General features: G+C 37.7%; 1 protein-coding gene across 4 annotated transcripts in view; it reads left to right on the top strand.

Annotated features, from left to right (window-relative positions):
• Window positions 1-19,509, top strand: part of LOC131346055 (1-phosphatidylinositol 4,5-bisphosphate phosphodiesterase beta-1) — an 89,794-nt gene extending 70,285 nt beyond the window's left edge. For 2 of the 4 annotated variants that reach the window (XM_058379376.1, XM_058379375.1), the window contains exons 30-34: window positions 1,350-1,426; window positions 1,541-1,630; window positions 2,016-2,073; window positions 2,192-2,278; window positions 16,584-19,509. In XM_058379376.1, the coding sequence (XP_058235359.1) occupies window positions 1,350-1,426; window positions 1,541-1,630; window positions 2,016-2,073; window positions 2,192-2,278; window positions 16,584-16,808 (537 nt within the window). In that variant the 3' untranslated portion in view covers window positions 16,809-19,509. Of the gene's footprint in view, window positions 1-1,349; window positions 1,427-1,540; window positions 1,631-2,015; window positions 2,074-2,191; window positions 2,279-2,397; window positions 2,423-16,583 lie in introns of those variants that run through there. The other 2 variants (XM_058379377.1, XR_009203565.1) reach the window with 2 other exon arrangements.
• The last annotated feature ends 1,911 nt before the right edge of the window (window positions 19,510-21,420 follow it).

Here is a 21,420-nt window from a genome sequence, read left to right as displayed (position 1 = left end):
AACCGTTTTAGGACACCCCACCAAATCATTGAATTCAGGTGTTGTTTTTCAGGCGTTGGGCTCGGCCCCTTAGTTCCAGTGTAAGGAACTTTTAATGCTTCAGCATAGCAAAACATTTTGGACAATTTCATGCATTTTATCTTTGTGGGAAGTTTGGGGATGACCCCTTCCTGTTCCAACATGACTGTACACCAGTGCACAAAGCAAGGTCCATAAAGACATGGATGAGTGAGTTTGGTGTGGAGGAACTTGACTGACCTGCACAGAGTCCTGACCTCAACCTGATAGAACACTTTTGGGATGAATTAGAGCGGAGAATGGGAGCCAGACCTTCTCGTCCAGCATCAGTGCCTGACCTCAAAAATATGATTCTAGAGGAATGGTCAAATATCCCCATAAACACACTCCTAAACCTTGTGGAAAGCCTTCATAGAAGATTTAAAGCTGCAAAGGGCAGGCCAACTCCATATTACATTCAACTGCATGTAAAGGCAGGAGTCCCAGTTTTGGCATGGTTTGCAGTCTCCGCTCTAATTCATCAATTCATATGCACTGTCATGTTGGAACAGGAAGGGGCCATCCCCAGCATTAAAAGTTCCTTTCACTGGATCTAAGATGCCAAGCCCAGCACCTGAAAAACAACACCTGAATTCCATGATTTGGAGGGGTGTCCCAAAACATTTGGTAATATAGTGTATATATATATCTTGTGTCATCACTGATGTTCAGATGTAATATGTTACCTAAATTTCCACATTTGGACACATCAAGAAAATATAAAAAAAATATGAGAAAGTAAGCGAATGAACAGGTAGATCTAAACCTTTGAAAGATACAGGTTACAGGTTAGCTGGCAGCAGTGACTGAGACAGAAAGAAGTTGTGGCTATAGAATGTACTTGGCGAATATAACTGGCTACTAAATCCAGGACTGCCAAACAGCAATGATATGGTTTGTCAAGCTATTAAATACTTTTGCAGTATTTTCCCACGCTCTTAAACCCACCTACTTAATTTGGACACATGGGGACTAAACTCTCCCATGCAACTGTGCAAGACAAGCTCAGCTTTTTTCTGATAAATACAGTTGAGCTCAGCAGCACAGTGTATTTCTGCTTGGTTGCTAATACAGTACTGTTAATGACTGTGTGTCACAAATGGACTGACTCAGTATTTGAACCAGGTCTTTCCCTGTGTGGACTTTACCTGTATCTGTAAACTAGAGTCCCAATCTAATGAATCTCCAATCAGGCTAGAGAACCAAAGCTTGGATTAACTGTTAAACGTATGTGTATGTGTGTGTGTGTGTGTGTGTGTGTGTGTGTGTTTCTGAACTATCTACTCTTCCAGCTGGTGGAGAAGCTGACCACTGTATCTGAGGAATGCCAGAGTAACCAGCTAAAGAAACTTAAGGAGCTGTGTGAGAAGTAAGCATTGCACTATAAACAGACTGGATTCAAGCTATGTTTCATTAGTTCAGATTGTATCATTATTGCATGTGACTGGTGCAACATGTTTTCTTGTTTCTACTCTATCTCTAGAGAAAAGAAAGAGTTGAAGAAGAGGATGGATAAGAAGAGACAGGAGAAGATACAAGAGGCAAAATCAAAAGAGAAGAATCTAACAGAGGAGTAAGTCATAGCACTGAGAGGGTTCACTGCTTGTACAATGGTCCTTTGAGATATACAGTACAGCGCAATTCAAGTAATTAGACACTGACCCAGTTTTTGTTGTTTTGGCTCAACAAATTTCTCAAAAAACTATATTTGTTCCCCATCCACCCTCCTGGCTCCCCATTCCCAATCTTTTTTATGATGAAAGAAAAGGCATCATGAAGACCAAGATACTAGCAAAACAAGTCAGGGTCAAAGTTCTAGTAAAATATCAGTCAGTTCCATTTTTATGTAACATTTCCCAACATTTAAGGGAAGCATGATTTCATAGTAAGTCAGCTAGAACTGCGTAGCACTTTAACTCAGACTGCTGTTTGTAAAGCATTCATTGTGTCTCTTACAGAGAGAAGTTAGAAATCAACAGGTCACATGTGAACGAGGTTGTACAGTATATCAAAAGGGTAAGTAAAAAAAAACGTTATTACGCAACACACAAGCTTCAAACAGAACGGTTAAACACATGGTGTTGATGTTATCAGCATCAGCTTCATCTCTTCTATATTTGTTTTTTTTTTTAAGCTGGAAGACGCTCAGAGCAAAAGGCACGAGAAGCTGATCGAGGCACACAAACTCATTCGGCAGCAAATCCTAGAGGAGAAGCCGAAGGTATGAGCCAATCTGTTTTTCTTCACCATCACACTAAACGTGCCATGAAATCACTCTGCGTGTCACCAAGAGCACACACAGACAGTGTGTGTATCACCTCATTGTCACTGTTATTTTAGGATGACTGTTTGCAAGATGGAGAAGGTAAGCCGCTTTGCATCCAAGCATATAATAAATCAAAGCTTTAACACTGAACGCAATCCTACCAAAGCCTGCACTGCTTCCTAGCCTCAGAATGAGTGGAAGTTTTCTTTTCTGCTGTAAGTAAACATAATGCCAATTCCACCTCCTAACATCTACCAGCAGTATAATATTAACCCAGTGATAACAGCTCTGTTAGAAAGCTGTTCTCTAAAACGCTTGGCTGTGGCTCATCTGGGACAAACCCTGGGTGCTGTCATTAGTTGGTCTGTGCGGTACTGGTGTGTATGTGTGTTGGGTTGTGTTGATCTGGGTTATTTAGATGTATATATACTGTAACATACTAACATACAGGCGTATTTTAGATTATAGCTTAATCTATAGTGCTTGTTCTGTAACATTCTGCAAGACCGGTCTTTGTACATTGATGAGTTTAACCTTTATTTTGTCTTCTTTTTTTATCTATTTGTTCCCTGACCATAACATTATTGACTAACCACAGCAAGGTGAGTTTTGTGATGTTATGCTCCTGCTGACTAAATGACTTCTCCATCGCTAGTGTATTGGATGGATTGTGAAAAGTCATTTTAGTGTTTTGCTTCATGGAGCGTTTATAGTTAGGCCGCCATGCTGTTCATTGTTTAATTTTTATACATGGTACATATACTTCAAGAGCTCTATTTTCATGCAGACGCCGCCATGATTTAGTGGTATAAGTGAGGCATATTGCTAATCTGGTTACACGTATGTAAATTTTGTTAACGCTTTCGATGAAACCCATATTCATAAATCATTAAAGCTTCCTTTGAGGCATTTTGATCAGCTGTAATAAAGCTCATAAATGCTTGAATTATGTGCTCCTAGTAATTCCTTGGTATCTTAGTATCATGTTGTAACACCACTGATGTGTCGCTGTTCATTATAATGCCATGTGCACAAGAATAAAAAAAAAGACTTTATAAAGCATCTGTAATATTTAAGAACAATTATAAAATGTTATAAATGTCATTCAGTACATAAAAAAATGTTAAATTATTTAAATTTGTAAGACAATCGCAATAATCTTGGAGGAACTGGAACAAAAACAATTCGCAGGTTATTACTTATTAAGGAGGTGTAATACAACAATATTCATTGCCATATGCAGAGGCTTTGTGCAATATTGTGCAATATGTAGTGCAATACTAGAACCAAATATTGATGCAGAATAAAAATAGGAAATATTAAAACTATGCTGGAGGCCTTAATAACAGTGATAAGCAAAGAAAATATTGTAAGTATAACTAAACACTGTGTAAATAATGTGTTGACGTGTGAAATCTAAGTCATGCAACAGCGTGCACATTAGAGGATGTACCTGAACACAGCCTGATTAACACGAACACTTGCATTCCATTATGATTACAGGTTATCAAAGAATTACTTATAGTAATAAGGACTTATTAGTAAATGATTAATGAATGTGGGCTTCATAGAAAATGTTAGCGTAATTTCTTCCTCTTTTCATCCTGTTGCTATTTTTGTGGACACTAATGAAAATGCCTGTGTTAACCTAGGTGCAGCTTCACAAACAAGAGGTGTGGCATTTGAGCTCTGTCCCTAAACCTGCATTTTTTCAATCCACTTTGGTCTGAAATTGAGCGTGTCAGTACTCTCTGATACACGTCTAAATATGCAACATTACCAAAGCTACTAAAATAATACAGCTGAATCAGGTATATGACGCAAATGATGCGTCGTTACCTACAAAACATGATGTAATTAACAGGCTCAACTTGTCAAATGTGTAACATAATAAGGACTGATCTGATATAAACACTGGCTTGATGGGAGTGAACACTTTGTGAAAGTACACACAATGACAGGATACTTTTTTTCTATGTTGGAACAACTAGCTGCTTGTTTCCACCACAGAAATTATTAATATAAAATTCACTGCACTAATAATGGTGCAAAGCTTTTATGAGGATCTGATTTGATCTGTCCACACCTCTTTGTAAGGAATTCCTTTAAACCCAAGTGCTATTTTGCATGAAGCTGCTTATCTACCAGGTTACCACCTGCCCCAGAGTTCATGAAAATACCAAACTTACATGCGCTAATGCCATCATTCTCATGTAAATAGGGATATTCATTCCCAGTTAGGTTTTCTTTGGCTCATTTTGAGCTGTAGTGTTTCAGCATGTAGTGCTTTCACTCCACACTGTAATCTAAAGGAAGAGATGAAGACCAGTTGTTCCATCAGCAGGCACAAGAGGGCACTATAGCATTGCTTTAGTGCTAAAGCTTTCCTTCCTCAACACTATTATGTAGCATCAGGGTTCATACAGGCTAGTTTTTACACAATATTGTGCAAGAGTAGACTGGGTTTATTCTAGTCACTGCTGATTTAGTAGGCAAGTGTGATTCCACATTTTGTGCAAACATATTTCAGTTTATAAGTCTTTTATTCAACAACCTGTGACCATAGGTTTTGGTTGGACTGAAAAATACTGAAAATGACAAGCAAATTTAAGTAGAAAGACTATCACAGTTGACTCATGCTATAGGCTACTGTCTAGGGAATTTTTGAGTAACCGTATATAAGGCAAACAAGTCTTGACATCATCCAGTATACAACCTATAGCAGCTTAGGTTTAGTAAATATAGATAGTTTGTTCAGCTGTGTTTGATACAGCAGGTGTGATTCTTGTTTCCATGTCATGATGAACAAGGCTCATGCAGAAGAAATAATATAACAATCTGAGGTTCCCAGGTTGACGTAAATATCCATAACAATGGCATTTCAAAAAACACACAAGAACCTTGAAAATATCGAGCCATTGAACAAGAACAAGAATCTCAGCCTTTGTGTGGGACACAAGGTCACACATATTTCTGATATACAAACAAACATTATCCACTCTATAATTCCCTTTATGCTCTTCCCTTTATGCCTACACTTACACTTTGTCTTTATTTGCAGAAATGTATTAGACTTCATTCTGATTATTTGCTCTAAAACATGATCTGTGACTCTGTCACTCGTTGCTCTTGAGCTCTGATCTTTCTGCACTTCACAGAGTGAGCATGGGGCAGTGTGACTCCTGACACACTGGGCCTCGGTTAGTTCTTTTTGAGGTTTCTGATCACAAATTCTACTGAGCTAAGTGGTACAGTGAGCATCCTGATATACGAGTAAATCAATAGAACGTCAGCATGTATTTGTCAAACAGCAGTATTTTTAACCACTGGTCACATAAGAGGTAATTAGTGTTAAAATATTATTAAAATTCAAAGTATGGAGTTGTGAATGAGCATTTAACATTTGAAGAATAACATTTGTTGTTGTTATGCGATTTCTGTCCTATGAACGGACTCCTGTTTCTTTTAATAGATATTTACAGATATTCTATTATCTAGTGGTGGTTTTGCTTCTATTCTATGATGATAGCACAGGTAGAGTCCAATCTATGTACAGTTTAAAACGTAGTTGACACATATCTTTAGCAGAGAGAAAAAAATATCTCCCTCAAATCAAAGCAGGTCAGACAAATTCAGCTGTTTATTTGTGGTTGAACCCCACATCAGCAAGCAGAAATAGGAGGGAGTAAAATTAACCAGGGCAAAGCTAAAATCCTAGAGAGAGAGAGAGAGAGAGAGAGAGACTTTGTGTGTGTGTGTATGTGTGTGTGTGTGCGTGTGTGTGAGAGAGAAAGAGAGAGAGAGAGAGAGAGAGAGAGAAGTAGTCCCGACCCATTTTCACGCCTCAGAGAGGCCACTAATGGACAGCTATAACCATCCCTGGGTCTTTGGAGACCTGCTGGAGAACAGTCTCTGGACTCTACATGCCTTGAGCTCACTAAGGAAAGCAGATAAGAGAGAGTGGAAGAGGTTGGGGTGCAGGTTGTGGGGGGGGGGGGGGCAAGAGGGAGGGTGGTCTATAGCGAGGCTGCATGAGGCAAATTAATGTCTGTTGCAGTCGCTCTATTAGCAGTGGCTTTTAGGTATCGTCAAAAGCATTTTACAGATCAATTATATGTTCCTGTTTGAATCTCTACACCCGTTATCACACCTTTAACCATAGTCTTGTGGGTAGTGCGCAGTGCCTAACAGTGTGAGAGAGGAGGAGGAATGGGGAATGGCAGATGAACGCTGTCACGCCTCGGTGTGTGTGCACACAGGTGACAGTGTCCTGCTAACGTTCCAATCAAAATGTCCACCAGGGCTCTCAGCTGCACAGCATGTGGCATAAACTAATGAGCAATGACCTTCAGCGCCACTTTGAAAATGTGAAAGTGACAAGGGCGGGTTGCGACAAGCTGAGCATTTTGATCCTCATTAAAATAAGACAGTTCAAATTCCAGGCAAATTAATCTGCTCTCAGCGCTTAGTTAAATCTGATCTGATCTCTTTATTGGTGATCTGGAGGGCTGACATTTCATTTTCTATGATTTTACAAAACTTGACTTCCCTAATGAATATTGTTGAGATATTTAACTAATAAAATTGACTCCAGATTTACTGCTGAATATGAAATGAAATGTTATTAACTGTACAAAATTTAGCCATGGTTTTTTTTATCTCTTGAAATACATAAGTTTTCTGTTCTAGTTTGTTGCTTTATGATGCAAAGTAGAATTTAAATGACTCTTTAATAGAGCATCTGAGAGTGATACGTAACACCAAGAGTAGTTTATGAACCATGTTTCTTTTCTTATGTCTATTCAGCATTATTCTATGAATCAGAGGCCAGATACAAACACAAAACCTGATACAAAATGGTTGTGCGTCTTCACACACAGCAGCTCTGTGCCATCTCCATGGCAACACTCATCCTGGCCCTGAACCCCTCTTCACTCAACAGCTTGGCTTCTAGGACAAGACACCACACACCATGACCCAAGTTGGAGATAGAGGCCAGAGTATGGAGACAGCCGCTACACAGACAGATAGAGCTAACACACAGATTTTATCCAAATTAACAGCCCAAAACAAATAAACAGTCCAGCACAGACTTTAGAAATGAATAGCTTTAAAAGTGGTGTATTTATATATTAAAAAGCATATATTCACAGAACGACTGTGATTAAAAGCTATGCTATGATATCAAATTCATGCAAGTTAAACATTCTGTTTTTTTCATAAGCAGTGACATTACAAAGAAGTGAAGTAATTTGATCAATATCTTTATTGGTACAGGGTTTTAGCTGTTTACCCGCATTTATTCAGGCTATCAAGAAAATCTGTGAGCTTTATTTCAGCTTTTCTCTTTTTTCTTGTTTTCTTATCAGACACTCTTATCTAGAGAAACAAAGAAAACTTTCAATTAACACAGTTCTAAAAAAAAAAATACTTCTGTGGAAGCTTCAGTGATTCATAACCTGAAAGAAAACAAGCAGAAGTGCTCGAGTGGTGTAGGTGATACAGATACACAATTTATACAGTACTGAAACAAATCAGTAACAAAAGGATCATTCTGAAGTTATATACAAAAATAATTCAAAAAACAAGAATACAAAAGGCGTTCAGTAAAAAAAAAAAACAGAGAAAATACTGATCGTTCCTAGGATAATGTGTGTATATGCTTATCTTTAGACATGTTTGTTCTACCATGATTCCACCACAAGACACCGAAGCACTGAGATCTCGCAGTGTTAGCATGTTCTGACCTCTGAGGAGGACATGCCAGGACATGTTAAGCACTGACTAACACAAATAAGCCCGGTGTTTTCCTGTTCAGTAAACACTCAAGATATTTCAAGTACCGCTTTGAAATATACAACATGTAATATCACTTTTAGGACTTTGCTTTTTATACCCAATTATAAAGTCGATGCTTCTTCTGCTTCTTCTTCTTTCGGCTTTTCCCTTCAGGGGTCTCCACAGCGAATCATCTCTCTCCACCTATCCCTATCTTCTGCATCCTCAACACTTACACCCACTAGCTTCATATCCTCATTTATTACATCCATATACCTCCTCTTTGGCCTTCCTCTTTGCCTCCTTCCTGGCAGCTCCATGTCCAACATTCTCCTACCAATATACTCACTCTCCCTCCTCTGGACATGTCCAAACCATCTTAATCTGTCCTCCCTAACTTTGTCCCCCAAACGTCTAACATGAGCTGTCTCTCTGATGTACTTGTTCTTAATCCTGTCCAACCTTGTCACTCCCAGAGAGAACCTCAACATCTTCAGCTCTGCTACCTCCAGCTCTGACTCCTGTCTCTTCCTCAGTGACACTGTCTCTAAACCATACAGCATGGCCGGTCTCGCCGCTGTCTTGTACACCTTCCCCTTGATTCTCGCCGATATTTTTCTATCACATAGAACTCCCGACACCTTTCTCCACCCATTCCACCCTGCCTGCACTCGCTTCTTTACCTCTTATAAAATCGATGCTTATTGTTTAAAAAACAATATCGTGTTCCATGAATGATGTGCAATGTTAGAGCCTTTTTCCTACAGCTGGAGACATGGTCTCATTTGGCCATGTTGGCTCAGTTATGTTAGGTGATTAATATTAGAACACAGAAGATTCAAGTTACAAATGTGAATTTTTTTCCCTTTAAAATCCACTGTAACAGAGACACATGGCAACAAACAAAGAGGTTGGAATTATTTTTGGATAAAATGAGTTAATGCTGTAAATTAAATATGACCTTTAGTATATACTGCGGTCCAAATGTCTGAGAACAATAATTACAATTACAATGCTTCTGTTTGGCATCTTTTACAATTTAACACAAAGGTTTTCATTATAAATGATATTATCAGCAACCACTTAAATGAAAAGTAGGATCCTAGAAATATTTACATAATTTTTAAAGTTTCTTAGTATTTGGTATGTGCCGTTCTTGCTTTAATAACAGTGTGCACTCAAGCTGTCACAGAATCTACAAGTTTGTGTAAATCCTGATGATAAATGTTAAATGAAACCCATCAGCGTGTCATCTGAACATGTGCTTCAGTGGAAGTAATATTTTCATGTGAAAAATCTGACCTTTTTTCAAAGGAGTTATTATGGTCAATATCACAAATTAACAAATTAAATAGTGACCTAGAAATTATTTATTTGACTATTGACTGTTGAATAGCCGAGATTTGTTTATTTCTCTGTTTTCTGTTTCCTGTATTAAATGTAACAAAAATCCCAGATTTTCAGTGTGCTCTTAGACTTTTGGATCCAACTGAATGTCCCTCTGTGTACGAAGGTTTATAACAAAACCTTTACCTTATTGAGAGTCCACAGATGTGTGGCTCAGTAACTTAAGGTCAAAGAATTGTCAGATAAGCTTATAATTCAAGATCTTGAAATAAAACCAGTAAACAGTTATAACTACAAGTATGTATTAATAAATAGATATAGCCTAATATGGATTTGGAGATATGGAAAATGAGGGGGGAAAGTGGCTTTTTATGGTTTGACAGTAGCAAAGGGAGACAGATGGAGTGTTCCGACTCTGCACAGACATGGACACAGAACAGCTTGTGACCCCTTATATTTGCTTGTGCCTCCAGAAACAGAAAGATAAAGCCTGGCACACTCTTCATACGATTTCCATAGGCCTTACAGATTTCCTGGCTAGCTGCTAAAGTCCTCTGTACTGCCTCGGCCATACTTTTCCTCAGTGTTGCTCACCAGGCTTGTTTCATGTGAGCTGGTTAGCATTAATAATGCACACGGCCTGCCTTCCTCCTCACACCGGGGGAACCGCTGTCATTTGATAGATACCGGCGGAACCTAACCCCCTGTGCCAACCATGATTGGCATTCCCAAAGAGGGAAGTAGGCTCTGGAAATACTTTGCTTTCATTCCTCTGCTTGTGAGGAGAGCACTCGATCCCTTCCCTTTTGTAGAAAGGATTTTCTGCCATGGCTCAAGTGGTTATTTATTTGAAAGGCAGAGAGAACTGACAGAGGGATTCAGATGGCGATCCATTCATCTGCAGCTTTTTCCCCCATTTATATTTATATCAACGATTCTGCCCTAGCCTTATGTTGGATATCCTCAAATAGTGCCATTCCAATATACAGTACTTATATGAGCATCTCCTTCTGCGGTGTTTGGATTGGCAGGAGACAAGAAGTGAAAGAGAGCAAAAAGGCATGAAGGCTGTTCATTTAAAAGCAAATAATCGACAATTTGCATACATATCATAATTTTTATCCAGATTGCTTACAGATGCAGCTTATTTGCATAGCAATAGCTGTAAATGTGATTGGACTTGAGGTTTAGTTGGCTGCGCTTAATGACTGCCTTGAAACTTTGAAGTGCATCATTCAGAAACTACAGAAAATAACATGGTTGGCTTTTTCCTAATTTATGATCAGAAACATTTGCGAATCATGTTACTACAGAGTATGTGAACACCTGACAATCACACCCATATGCGCTTTTTAAACATCCTAGATTCGAAAAATGCTTTTCGAACGTACAGATTGTTTCTCTCTTTGCTTTTACTATAACCTCTTTCCATATATTGCAAGAAAAAAAGGTACTCATCTGCCCGTATTCAAAATACAGTCATTTGTATTACACTAATCTGTATTGATATATTATTTTCTGTATGTTTTTTCCCTTTCCTATATGTATAGGTAAATCCTTCTTAATTAAAAATTCTATTCTTGTTCAATATTGATTCTATATTATGTCACATACAGTAGAAAAAAGCATTTCACTGCATTTCATGTGTGTATATGTTTGTATATGTGACCAGTACAATTTTAATTTGCTTATTCAGCCGCAAGAGTGTTGGGTCAAGTAGGTCTACTGATATTGTGTGTGGAGGACTGGGGTGCAGTCAATGTTCCAGTTCATCCAAATGGTGTTCAATGGGATTGAGGTCAGGGCTCTGTGCAGTCCACTAAAGTTCTTCCACTCCAACCATGGCAAACCTTGTCTTCATAGACCTCACTTTGTGAACAGGGGCACTGTCATGCAGGAACAGGTTTGGGCCTCTTATTTCCTGGCAACGAGGAATCCTATTAGTTGATAGGGAAGGGAAATCCTAGTTTTTTAGCTTTTTTTTTGTCATTCTATACAATCACTTGCTTCTATCTTTGTGGCAACAAACTCGGAAAGACACACATATGGATGTAAAGTTCAGGTGTTTATATACTTTATGGTGTATATTGCCTTATGCTGCTGACCACTGGCTGGCATCTTTGTATTTCTTACAGCCAACCAGTATTAATCATAAAAATAACATAAGCACTTTTTTTTTTTTTTAATTTAAGACCTTCCAATGTTCAGTTAGGCCAAATCCCAAATGACTTTCTATTCCTGTATGTAGTAGTCATTACATAAGGACTGATCTAATGGCCTCGTTGAACCTATGTAGTGCAATTAAATAACAGCATTTGACATTCAGCCACAGAAAAAAAAAATTATATAATATAATTTATAATATTCTAAATAGAAATATATATTTGGATGTAATATCACTTTTCGGATACTTGATTCATAGCGAAATGTGAAAATAAAGTATTTGATAAAGGCATGCATTTATTTAACGGCAAAGAAATGTGTTTTCAGACTTGAGCCATTTTCTCACCTGTTAGTCTGCATGTCGAATGTGAATCAGCAGAAAAGTGATGATTTTGCTATTTGTTTGAACTCTGAACATAATTCATTATGTTCAGAGTTCCATCGTTGGAATGGGCAGGGATGGAAATGTAACCATAAAACTCTTCTAAATAATTGATTAAATAATAATGTCAATAACTAATTTACAATAATTTACAGTGAACAATGTCCAACACTTTTTTTCTATTTGGTCCAGATGTCCAAAACCTCCTGTATCTGCAGCAGGTTCTCTTGCTGAGTATGTCGCTTGTTTTTTAGTAACCAGTTTGTTTCTAAAGAAAAAATCTGTCCACTATCCAAAATACCCAGCCCCTGACACCCACCTGACATTCTTGCCTTTAAATATGAAAATAATATGAAGAGTATTCGAAAAGCAAACTTCTAGTTGCTGCATATATGTGAGAGATTTAGTGTCTTTGAAAAAAAAAAAAAAAAGGCAGTAAATTAATTTGCAGCTCAGTGTAGTGTGGAAATGCCGCTTTTCACTCACTGGTAGCTTAGAATTAGGACAGATGTTGAAGAAGGTCATCTTCCTCTCAAAGTATTTTAGGCGATCTGAAGAATTGGATCTGAGGCTGGTTAGTTGACAGATGACAAGTCTTTTGAGGGAAGACACATTTAACATCTCCTACTCAAGAGGGAGTGGAAACTAGACTGTGTCACGCTTTCATCGCTCGAGATCACTTTAGGTGAGCCAGTTAATTTGGTTCATCCTGTCCAGAACATAGCACCCTGCAGACTGCTGCCTCAGCGCTGGGCTTTTTACCCATATGCTGCGATTTAACAGCTGCTGTTTCAGGTTAGAGCTTTTCACTCATTCATCTGACCAGGAAATGTTCATTACACTGTAGGAATACAGTAAGACCATGCAAATATATCAATCATAGGAACCTGTCATGCTTTGGCTTGAGACTTTATTCAAGGAAGTAAAGCCAAGCCCCACTTTGAGCGTTCTGTAAATATGAAGCAGGTGGCTGTTCTGTTTGGTGTTTACTTAATGACTTCATGGGTACGTAGGCTAGCTACCAACTTATCGCATATTCAGATCGATTCATTGTTTAAGCGTTTTCCTTAAAGCGCCCTGGCTTATGAGGATAAAGTGTCTTCATTCTGGTCATTATTCAATTCTAGAAGTTAAATATAAATGGATTATTTGTGATTCTTGTGACTCTTGTGATAAATGTCCAATACAGGTATGCCTTTAGGTGAGATCAGTTTACACTTGTCTAATTCTGTATGCATTATTGATGATTTTGAAGCTGAATGCTACCTCGCCAGTATTGACTTATTGTTTATTGTGCATCTTTTAAGTGTAGTAAACTGTGTAGGCTATTTTAGCCAAAATAGGGAATTAACATCAAAATCTATTTTGAACATTAAAGAAGGAGTGATCTCTTCTCTCCCACACATGTCTCCAACAGGGCTGTGAACCTTTCACCTTGCCCTTGAGTTTTAAACACCTCTGCTGTAACACAACTACCCCATGCGATAAAGAGGTGGCATGCATACACACACACACACATACACACAGATACATGCACACAAAACCTGCCATGGACAGCCAACCCTGCAGGTGACTCAGCTTACCGTCAAACACAGTTGGGATTCCTGGCATTCAGTTTCTTCACTCTGTTCCCTCTCCACACACATTTCTCATGCACACACACTAAGGAGCGTATAAGCGGTGAGGTGGCATTTTTAATCCGAGCGTCTTTGTGCCCAGGCCGGCAGGGGGACAGCAGATGTCCCTCACCTAAGTAGGTCACGCTTTGTGCGGGACGTCTGTGTGGCAGCCATCTGGATGCTCCCTGTCACTGTCAGCTGTGTGAAAATACGATTTCCTACAAGACACCTTGAGCAATAGCAGGACCTGTGAGGATGAAAGATCACAAATTACGTACATGTTACAATGCTTTCATAAGGCATTATACATATTATATTCATTTCTAAGAAGTATAACATTTTGTGCGTAATACATTGGGCATGGAATAAAACACAACAGGGTATGCTGTTATAGAAAAATACCACAATCCATAATACAGTATGTCTTTGGCCCTACATGAAGTGGCCAGTTTCCATGTTATAGTTTGTCCTAGAATGTATTGTTTCTCTTGGATTATAGTGATTTGCAAACAACCACAATTTGTAATAACTGATTAATTAACTTCATGTCACACATTTAACCGTTTATAACTACAGCTGTTTATAGAATGCCCACAATGCAAGTGGATTACTGTTATGATATAGTAGCAGTCATTCTGTCACCTATCAATCGCCTATTTATTACCTCTCAACTGTAAGGTAATAATATAAAAACTGCAATAAAATGCAGCTTTTCAGGTTACTGAGAAGTCCTTTGTCTTATAGACTCACCTGTAACACAAAACCTACTGACTGTTGCAAAGTGCTGCCACTCCATTTTCTTTATTTGTTTATTATTAGGCTCAGATTATGTGGAGCATCTGCCATATAAATCCCTGTGAATGAGCTGTCACTCTAGAAACGATGACATTTTTTTTCTAGAGCAGAATTGCCAGCTGCAAAGCCTATCACAGGTTTATATCTTACCATGTAAATTACTATTGTACTTTATTATCCAGAGGAACAGCTCATGTACAGGGAATCTTATGGCAGATGCTCCATGTAAAGAGAAAAATGTGTATAATTGTTACGTTTTTCGTTTAGCTGTTAAGCATTTTTGAACAAAGTCTACAGTGTGAGCACTGTGAAAATTAGATGTAAGTAAATTAGAGGTAAAAAAAAGTGTGAAGTGATCACAGGAACAGAGTTTTTGTACAACGTTCCACATTATATGTAACTAGAAGTAATAAGAAAAAAAGGCATCATTGGCAAATTGTTGTGGTTATAGGATAAAATAAACACTTCTGCGTGGTATGTTATTAATAAATAATCAGGCAGCACCCGACCATCCTATTGTTGATCAATTTTTCTATAACATCACACTTACTGCATTTGGCAGACACGCCTATCCAGAGCAACTTACATTTTTATCCTGTTTTATTCAGCTGAGCAATTAAGTGTTAAGGGCGTTGCACAGGGGCAGCTTGGTGGACCAGGTATTTGAACTTTCTGATCAGTAGTCCAACACCTTAACCACTAAGCTACCACAAAACATCTTTCCCTATTACGTTTTATTCCTTACATAACATAAGTAAGGTATGAGTAGGGTTTATAATGCAGCATCAGTGGTAAAGAATCTCATTTGCAGCCGTTCACTCATTATACCACTCAGTGTCCATCCTTATGAATGGTTACTAGTGCTTTTGTTTCTTAAAAAGTTGATTAATCAATTATATTTATTATATAATAATAATAATAATAATAAAGATATAGCTGTTAATAACTGTATAGTGTAGTTTGATAAAAATCATTGTAAATAAAATGTTGGAAATGCTGTGGGTTTTGTAAACCTTTTTTAGGGTCAAAACACCACTTACGCTCATAAATGGATATGGATTTAAAGAGTGTGATGATGCTTGCAAAATGTTCGAAAATCTGTATTAAAAACATCTAAGAGGCACGGCAGATCTCAGTGTGTCTACAAAGTGTATGCACTGTTCAGATGAGGTTTCTGTGGCATTGGTGATACGATGTATCATGAAAAATATATTATTGTATATAGAACTTTTAATGAACACTTCAAAATAAAATCATGAATAATTATAATGATAATATCTAAATGAATGTCTTTATTTATGAATGTATTTATCATAGATACAGCCTTTACTGACAGTGTTACCAATTTTTTTATACAGAATCAATGTATATTATAAAACGTACTGTATAAGATAAGCTAGGATAATGAATCCACTTAAAGACCTTAGAAAGCTCGAGGCCTTTATAGTGTGCTTTTTTTAGATGTGCTTTCAAAGATAATTAAGCACAGTAGTAGCTCCACGTTGTTCTCGAATTTCAGCCGAAGCATCCTTAAACATTTGCTGATGCTGATGACGTTCTCAAAAAAGCAAAAGAACAGTGAGTGTGCTTCACAGTCATTGCCTCTGACACAAATTTGTCTTTGGTGCTTCTCTTTAATTACAATGCTCCCAGAAGACTGAGCAGGGTAGTTAACTAGTTGAATAAGCATTAACGCAATTATTGGGTCAGAATGAATACAATTTCGTCATGTTTAATCATTAGGGGAGTCCATGCCTGGGAGAAAAAAACATATTCTGCAGAAGTGAATTTGGAGAGCTGGCACAGGACAGAGAGAGATAGTGACACAACTGATGATCATTTTCATTCAATTTCATTTGATTTCTCTTGCCCTCTCAGTGCTTTTCAGCTGCATTGAAGGACACTCCAAGAACCCATGCTCCTTTCGTTGCTGTGTAGCTATTAAACTGTTAAATCACCCAAATGATGCTGTTAGACACCATTTATAAACCTTTTAATGTTTTACTCCGTGCTGTGGTTAGCTCTCTGGGGATGGGTAAAAACCACTCAGGGTGAGTTAATCTGAGTTAAAGATGTAGGTATTACACTGTATACATTAGGTTAGAGAGAGTGTGTTCATCTGGAGGAAATTAATAGCATCCTATAAGCTCAAATCTTGTACTGCTTTTTTCCACAGCTTCAAAACGAGCTGGACCAGGAATACCAGGACAAGTTCCGACGACTCCCGGTGGAGATCCAAGAGTTTGTACAGGAAAGCGCTAAAGGCATGCTAAGTAATGAATGGGACCCGAGCTGCCTTAGCACCTCATCCACCATCGAGAACCTAAACCACAAAGCAGGCCTGTCAGAGGAGGATGCAGATGAGGACTCTGCAGAGAAGGTGTTCGATACTCCTCTCTGAGCTACATGCTGGGTTCCACATCAGCATATGTAAAGAATTTGTAACATCTGTGCTCCTGGAGTTGGCTCTTATTCATGTCTGATCATTTACACCAATCTTTGGGATTCTGTGACTTTGTAACTTCTCTTTGCCGTTCATTCCTTACACAGATAGAGCTTTATAATACTAAGGTAAGACGTGTTTGACGGGATGATGAGATAACATACTTGAACAACAGCATGAATACTTCTGGTTTCTTCATGATATTAGGGTTTTAATTTGTAAATCTGTTACTGTAAACTGACAAGTTTGATTATGCTGCTGTTTGGGTTTAGTTAAGCACTAGGGATTATGTTTATATTTTCATTAATAGTGAACCCAAGCCTGGGCAATTATTTGCAAGGCAATCTATGAAAGTCATTTCAGAGTAAGGCTGTTAAAATAGCTTTAACCTGTAGATCTCAGCCCCATATTCACCACAACTCTACTATATCTGCTACTGTTTCTGTTAAACTAGTACAAATTACCACAAACCTGTTTTACAAAAAAAAAAGTTTAATATTTTATTGATTTTTTTGTTTCTTTTAACTTTTTATACCTATAAATAGAACCACAAACACTACATATTAATGTAACATGAGGAACGTGGGGCCAGTTGCATGTTTTTGTACACTTGTAAATGTTGTAGCACAGAAATCGAAAGAAAATGCATAATATTAAATGTAAATATTATAACCTTAAGCTACAAAAGAACGAAAGTGCTACGAAAGAGTTAAGTTCATGTGACCACGGTGGGTAGAAATGTACGAAAAATATTTGTTTGCACCTTGGCCTTAGAGATAGAATGCACTGAAATCGTTTATGTTTCATGATCATTTCATGATTTCTACAAGAGCAATGTAGATATGCTTTAGACATGATGCTGTTGTGTCTGCATCTAACATGAATATGCTGTTCATTACTCCTCTATTGTCTTATTCATTTTTATTTACATGTCAAGGTCTTTGGTTTAGCTGTCATTGTGTGACCAAGTGAGTATAGCTATGTATAATTAGTATACATAAAGGGAACTATAGCAAAAATGCAAACATTTAGAAAGCACAAAGGTCTTTGTTAATCTGGAGAGTGAGCAGGATATGATGATCTGATGATTATAGTGCTTTGATTCTCACCCCAGGTTACCTTCACAAGCATGGGAAAATAAATCTGTCCCATTTGTGGTAAAATATTTGTGCCAAACAAACAAAAAAAAAATCACTGTATCCATGCCTGGGTCACTAGGTGATCATTTGAATGCATTTTGCTGATGTCTTACAAGCACATTTTTGTGCAGAGCATTTGTTGTTAAATGTAACTTGGCACTGAATGTTATCATTACTTAAATTGTAATCTGGTCTATAATCACTGTTTTAATGTAATTGCAATTAACACGTACATGCTGTGAAAGGCAAAGCACATTTTGAAAAAGAGAAAAATATTATACGACGACCTCAGAATAATCTCCTATACAGTATACAGTGATCAGTTCCAAGTATAGGGTGACAACTGACAGCTATTTGAGTGATATGTTAACCTGTGTAACATTTACACTCAGAAATGGGTTTAGAACTGAAAATATACATAGGATGTTGATCTGCATAATATTTATGGCATGTTGTTCTGTTAAACACCAGATAACTTGCAAAAGTATCAACATAACTGTATCTACGTTAGAGCAAGGACAATATGCCATATTTAAACTGAAAGCATAACATAAAATGCTATGATGATGATGGTGATGATGATTATTATTATTATTATTATTATTATTACTATTTGAAAACACTGATGTAATCAGTCTGATTTCATGAGAAATGCAAATTTAAATGAACAAGGGTGGATTTTGTTCAAAAGCTCCGAAGTCAAACCTTCTCCATAACCCTGTGAGTAACCTTCATATCTTGTTATATGACCACACAACATGTAAAGTAGAACTGAGGGCAAGTATGTACTGGTGTAAATGTCCTTACAATTGTCCATTCTTTCTTTTTCATTTGTAAGGATTATTAGACAAAAGTCTTATCATCACTCTAACTGTTGTATTTATTCAGGTTCTTGACAAGTAGATAAAACCAGAAAAAAACTGAATATGTCTATCAGTGCTTGGATTCCCAAAACATTTCAGATGCTCGGTATAGTGCATGATTAATAATCGTTATATTGGCCCAGTCTGTCCACTTAGACTACTGTACTGTATAGTTCTAGCCTGTTGTGCCACAAACAAATTTTCTAAAGTTCGAACATTTAATAGACTTGAAATGACTTAATGAGTGTACAGTAATACATTTTTTGTTTACTTTTGAGGGATTATTGCCATATTGTAAGTCCTGTGCCTTTCTATATGTTTGCTTGTTGAATGTATGACATGCATTGTGTAAAGTCATTATAAGGACTATGTGTTGTCGTAGGTCTAAATGTCAACTGCTAAACAGATTATGTGCACTTTTAGTACCATAACACTACTGAGTAACGTTTGTGACTAGCAGTATTTCAGAAGAATGGTCTATAAATAATGTGGTGGATTTTTGTTTTCTCTATCCTACATGTTTCTTGTCTTAGACATAAAGGTACTGGATATATTGTATGCATTTGGAAAATGTAAGCAGAAAAAAAAACATGTTAAAAGGACAATTTGAGTATAGAGGAAATGCTTGTAAATAAAAAATAAATGTTGGTTCTATATGTAAACGTACAGCTTTGTGCTTGTTGGTCATTTATAATCTAAAAAGTCAAATGTTTTGAATCCAACTTGGATTACACAGCATTAACCTCTTTGTAATGGCTGCATTAGTGAGAATATATCTGGAGGACTGTGATCAGGGAGCTCTACTTGGCTGCTCAGTCCTATCAGCTGTAAATCTGTGAATGAAGTGAGCCAGAACGTATCCCTTTGTTTGGGAAGCAGATATATACGCCAGGATTTTATTTAAAAAGTGCTGGAGTTGAACCAGCAGCTGACCTTGATATGTTAGTGAAGCTGAAATGGGACTTCCTCTTAGCACTAAATCACACAGTCATATTTCAGATTGCTCTGTCAGCGTTAAAGTGGGAAAAGTTAATCGTGGGTGTGTGGCCTGTAAATATCCTCCATGGCTCATTGCTTTTAATCTCAAGTGTTTGTTGTCCAACTTTGTTTATTAGGAAAGTGTAATTTTGGGGGCCATTTTAATTTCATGGCCCAGGGTTCTCGTATCCACATGAATGCCAGGACCCAAAGTTTTCCGACAGAACATTGCCCAGAACATCACACTGTCTTCACCTTCCTCACATAGTGTATCCTGGTGCCATGTTTTCCCTGTGTGAGAAACACACATTAACCTGGCCTCCACATAATGTAAAACAAAACATGATTGATCTGACCAGGCTTCCTTTCTATCAGAGCCAGCATTAACTTTTTCAGCTATTTCTGCTATAGTAGCTCTTCTGTAAGATCGGACCACGAGCTAGCCTTCTCTGCCCACACTCTTCAGTCACCCTTGTGTGGCCCTAACCCTTGTTGCTTCACTGGTTGTTCTTGTTTGGTCCCCTTTTGGTAGATTCTAACCTCTGCGTACCAGGAATACCCTACAGAACCTGACATCCTGATGAAGTCATATATCCATCACAATCTGGCCCTTGTCACAGTTGCTCAAATCTTTGCTCATTTTTCCTGCTTCAAACACAACAACTTCAAAAACTGACTATTTACTTGCTGCCTAATATATTCCACTCCTTGACAGACACAACTGTAATGAGCTAATCAATGTTATTCACTCCACCTGTCACTGGTTTTAAGGTATTGGCTAATTGGTGTGTGTGTGTGTGTGTGTAAATATAGATTTTATGTAATGTGTAATTACCATGTAATTATAATCACATCCTGAACTCTTCATCCAAGAAACTGATGTCAGTGATCTAGAAAGACACAAATACATGGTGCAAGCAAAGACATAAAAAAATGATAGCTAGAAAGAGATGGGAATGAATGAATGTAGAGAGACACAGCTCACATGAAAGAGAATAATTCAAAGCGAAAGCCGGCTGTGATCACTGCAGCTGTGGCCTTTGCTCTGATATGTATCAAAGCTCAAACCGCATGCGTCCATCCACAAGAGGGGATTTTTCTATAGCCTGCGTACCGTTATTCATGTGCCAATAGTTTCCCCTGTATGTTTTTTAATTCAAGGATAATTAAGCTTGGACAGAAAATAACATGATTACCCTAGTTTCTATCAGATGGTCTTTTATGATTGCTTGGAATGTGAAGGGAAACTGTGTAGACACTGTTGTACTGTATGGTATCTAGCCTTAAAGGCATCTTGATGTTGAGTTTTACTGAAGAGATTCAACTGGAAAGTTGAATATAAGCAACAAGCCTGGCAAACAGCACAGCATTCATCAAAATAAAAAAAATTACTCATTTTTTGTATAACATTTGCTAAGGGCTACATTTGTGAATGTGTCTATCCATGGCTTATCCCTACTTTCCTTTTTTTCTGAACAATTTCCTCTGTCATTGGATGAGGCTTTGAATAGTGGTGTAATGGACAATGTCTGAGCCTTCATTCCATCCCAGCAAGCAGGAAGTGGGCTAATTAACCCTTATTTATACTCA

The sequence above is a fragment of the Hemibagrus wyckioides genome, linkage group LG25, assembly GCF_019097595.1.
Source record: "Hemibagrus wyckioides isolate EC202008001 linkage group LG25, SWU_Hwy_1.0, whole genome shotgun sequence".
NCBI classification, from domain to species: Eukaryota; Metazoa; Chordata; class Actinopteri; order Siluriformes; family Bagridae; genus Hemibagrus; species Hemibagrus wyckioides.
The sequence above is the reverse complement of the archived record's forward strand: the minus strand, read 5'-3'. Positions and strand labels throughout refer to the sequence as shown.